Source organism: Monopterus albus, unplaced genomic scaffold, assembly GCF_001952655.1.
Source record: "Monopterus albus unplaced genomic scaffold, M_albus_1.0 scaffold348.1, whole genome shotgun sequence".
In the NCBI taxonomy this organism is placed as follows: domain Eukaryota; kingdom Metazoa; phylum Chordata; class Actinopteri; order Synbranchiformes; family Synbranchidae; genus Monopterus; species Monopterus albus.
Window position 1 is genome coordinate 97,190 of NW_018128228.1, and position 4,536 is coordinate 101,725.

Sequence of the window (4,536 nt, forward strand, 5' to 3'; positions counted from 1 at the left end):
TCACTATACACTGACCGGATCCAGAGGAGGGCCGGACGGATTGCTGCAGACCCCACCCACCCAGGCAATGGTCTGTTTGTGCCTCTTCCCTCCAGGAAAAGGTACAGGAATATAAAGACTAAAACAAACAGACTGAGACACAGCTTCTTCCCCAGAGCTGTGAAATCAATCACCCCCCCCCAACCCCTAGCCACACACACATACAACTTCCCCCCTACGGACAGACACAGGCAGAACACTGGACCCCTGCAGACACACATACACACACATGTTCACACCTCTTCCTAAAGACTGAGATTTGCACTGAGCTGCACTTTATAATGTTACCACATTCTTTTGCTGCTAACATGTTTCTGACCTGATTAGGTCGCATACATTCTTATTTTTATCTCTTCATATCTTGATTTTGACATACAGTTTTTGTGTTACTTATGTAAATAATGTGTCTTTTAAGCCAAGAGCTGCTGGAAAAAAATTTTGTTGTGCTATGCATAATGACAATAAAGATTCTTGATTCTTGATCTCTCTCTGATGCCTGTATGGACAAACAATCTGACAACCATATCTGACTAATTTTGTTGTTGCACATTAAAAATAATTGCTGTTGGTATGTTTGTTTTGTTTTTTCACAACTAAATCAGAAGGATGTACTCAGTGAGATACAGGTCTGTCTCTCTAATACCTGTACTGACAACCACTAAGTGATACACCTGTTCATGCAATGGGAGAAACTGGTTTAAACAATGCTCAAATCAGAAGGATGTGCCCTTTGAGGTAACACTATAGATAATAGTGCAAATTGTCACCTGTTCACTCTTCTTTCCTTTCCCTGCCTAGCCAGGCCGTATATTAACAACAAAGCTAAATGAGAATGAAGGAAACTCCTAATTTGCTATACAAGTTATGAAAATGAAAGGAAATTCTGATTTGCATTAAGCTAACTCACCAGTTGTGCTTACTGGTGCATGTTATTTGCTGAATGATGTAACAAGTGAGCCAACTCAGCCTTTTTCTTCATACTATTTATATTTACAAAGAAATAAGGCCTTATGTTGCTTGTTTATTCCTGGTGTCCACGATGCTCACCCAGACTGTTGAATTAGGGTGAAATACAATCAGAGGTTCAACCAGTCTTCAGAAAATAATGACTTGTAGTAATGTGAACAACAATAACCCCAGGCTGTAGCCGCACAGAAACTGGAGAAGACAGAATAACAAACTAACAATCCTGAAATAATTAAAGTTTCTAATGCTCCTCTTGTATACAACATAAAAAGGATAAAATGAGTTAATATTACCCAAGTCATAGGTAGCATTAATATCACTCTAAAGAACACCCTGTCATAACATTTAGTTTGCTAGCTAGTTATCTGTTCATGTTAGTTAACTTTAACTGTTAACTATTTTTGTTTGTATAGTGCTAAGATTAGCAAGACTATGCCCAGGATAATAAATCATGTCTTTCCTGTCACTGAACAATTACGTATTTCATAGCGGTACCATGACATTAGGATCACAGAAGGCACAGCAGCTGTGACAGTCAGGCAAGGTCTATCCTCTGACTGAGCACTGTGCTGTTTTCATCTAAAATGCACTCCAGCAATCGCATCACAGCAGGTGCAGGTGGAAACAAAGCACATTAACCCTTTGTGGAGCCAATGAAAACTGTAGGCATATACAATTAATATCAAAATAGTGGTGGGGAAAACTTTAGGTAATCAGAAAGGTGACAGGAACATGTCCCTACCATAAATTACACCTATGCATGCAGGCACAGGCAGAACATGCAAACGCATCACAGAGGGGCACCAGGTCGGCTGGGGCTCGAACCCGAAACCTTACTACTATATGAGGGAAAAGCGCTAACCACTGCATCACCATGCTGCCCTAAGGACAGAAAGTACGTGTCAAAATACTTGATATGGACCTTGAACCTATCAGATATACAATATTAGTCTTGTAAGTTCCATCGATAAAACCAGGTCAACAGCTAATATTACATGATAGTGACTGTGGAGGTTTGCAATAGCTTAGTAGTGTTCAGACATGAATAATACTCCTCCTCAATCCAACATGCCATTTCGTATAAATGTAAACTTGTTTATGTTTGCTGATTAATGTTGCTTCCAAAACCTGCTTATGGCCGTGCACCACCATCAACAACTGGACTGGTGTTGCAGAGTAGACTGTGATAGATACACTTAGCTCTGAATACCGCATTGAAGTCCACATAAAGTGTAGGTTTAAGTGCACAGTGTTTTCACATTTTATCGACACAGAACATACTTGCATGCCAACAACATGCACTACAATGCTCAGGATCATAGGTGTAGTTATTGGGACAGACCCTAAGAAACACTGCTGTAAGGAGCCAGTTGACATGATTCAGCTTACAGCCACTTCAGAAAAGACAGAGGAAAGATCCAGGAATACTTCATGATCCACCAGGAAGTTATAAAGTGCATGGCTAGGGAGAAAGGACTTCTGGCTGAATAAGCTGCAGAGTAGATGAATGGACGAAGGGTGTAACGGCATTTACTGTAACACAAATGAGTCTTCTTAAAATATCGATGACAATTTTCAAAACATTTTAATATACACTAAGTAATTCCATCAACTTATTAGCATTTGGGACCATTTTAGAACTGAGGGTTCTACAACCCAACCAATTCCAACAAGGATTTTTTTTTTTCTCTAATGTGAGACACTGTTCCATGGCGGCTGGAGACAGGTGAAGAAGCTAAGTGACAAGCAACAACAAAAACAACACAGATAGGCGAAATGTGAATGACTTGTCTATGCCCCTGAATGAAATTTCAATTCATCTGAATCAGACTCAGAGCTTTTCAGGAGACTGAGTGCACAAGACAAGGTGACCCCCAGTGTCTGCTGAATGACTACAGATTGTTTTTGTCAAACTCTTAGAACTGAATGATCATTTTAGAAGAAGGAGTTTGTGGTGCTATTGAACTGTATTGCATTATCCTCACAGGTGTTACTATTATTTTCTCCATCCCACTTATATCAGTGAGGTTAAGCTAAATAACGGAAACACCTCTCTCTATAATACAGAACAGTTCGACAGCAGCACAAGCCACATCAAATCAAACAATTAAACAGTCAATTAGATTGCATTACATGTAGCTGGTTGTACCCAATAAACTGCCAGCTGAGTGTATACTTAAAATGCATATGTTAAAAAAATAGTGACTAGCACTTTATATTGTGGTCATGATGTACTTACAGAATCTCACAGTTGTTTACCTTCAGTTTTCCCTTTACTGCCTGTATTTATAGTTTCTAATTGATATATTTCATGTGTATTATTACCTTGTCTTTGTCTTGTTCTCCTTCTGGATTTAATTAATTTTGTTGCTGCAACAAACCTGTCCCTCAAAGACCAATACGTTATAACCTTATCTTTCTTTATGGGGCTGCTCTGTGTGTATTTGTGTGTATTATAACGCGTGTGTGGGCTGAATGGTGCAGAGTGTATTGTCTCCTTGAGAGTCGATAATGTAATCCAGCCACAGTGCTAAAAGACAGTCAGAGGACTTAACTGCCCGTGGAGCTGACACACGATGCACAAAGATGATGAGGTGACTCAGGCTCCCTGCAGGTCTGGGAACACAGAAGGGAAGCTGTGGATGTTGGCCTCTGGATTCACTTCCACTGTGTCTCAATTACAGCCCGAACACAAACACACAACACACACGCACAAGTACTCCAAGGGCAGCCAAGTCTATTTCAGAGTCTGTTACAAATGTCACCTGCACAAACCAGCGACCCACAGAGAATGCCAGGAAACTGAGTGGCTGCGTGGACTTTAAGAATGCAAACGCACAAAACTTTACCATTGACAAACATATCTGATAGCAGAACACCACCCTATGTACGCATTGAGTCGAAGACTCACAATGTTCCCAGTGGAACACAAAGCTACATTTACACTCTTCCCATTTTGTCACAGTGAAGAATATGAGCTCAGGGGATGTGCACTCAACTGAATTCAAACTCTGATAGTGCTTCAGAAATCACTGAGGCACTAAAAGTCCTTACTCACTAGACATGTGAAAGATTGAAGGCATTAACCTTTGCAGAAAACTGTACAAGTGATTTTTTTATATGAAACTATACTTTCACTGCCAGGACAAACAAAAAATATGAGGACAATGAATATTCAGATATTCATTTAAAATGATTAGGAACTCATTTAAAATTACACAATGATTATATTTTGGCGGGAAAACATACATGAATGTGGCAGATACAAAGGAGCATCTAAAAGTCTATGTGACAAATACTATTTCCTATACATCCAATTTCAATCTGTAATTTTGTTGTTGTCTAGGACCATGTGCATGTGCAAATCCCCAATCTGGAACAAAATGTACTCATAGCAGTTGAAAATCAGCTAAATAATAACAAACTTACCTTGCTTCCTTTGTCTGCACTCCGCTCTGAATTGTAGAGCTGCTCACAAATGGAGGGGAAAGGAAAAAGAAAATCTCAAGACTAAGAAAAGTAGAGAAGAAG

General features: G+C 39.6%; 1 protein-coding gene across 9 annotated transcripts in view; it reads right to left on the reverse strand.

Moving 5' to 3' along the window:
- The window catches only part of LOC109974783 (C-myc promoter-binding protein-like), a 75,605-nt gene that overhangs the window by 33,074 nt on the left and 37,995 nt on the right, over window positions 1–4,536 (reverse strand). For 4 of the 9 annotated variants that reach the window (XM_020625171.1, XM_020625169.1, XM_020625167.1 and 1 more), the window contains exon 14: window positions 4,435–4,473. The exons of the other annotated variants lie outside the window; for them this stretch is intronic. In XM_020625171.1, the coding sequence (XP_020480827.1) occupies window positions 4,435–4,473 (39 nt within the window). The remainder of the gene's footprint in view (window positions 1–4,434; window positions 4,474–4,536) is intronic. 9 annotated transcript variants of the gene reach the window in all.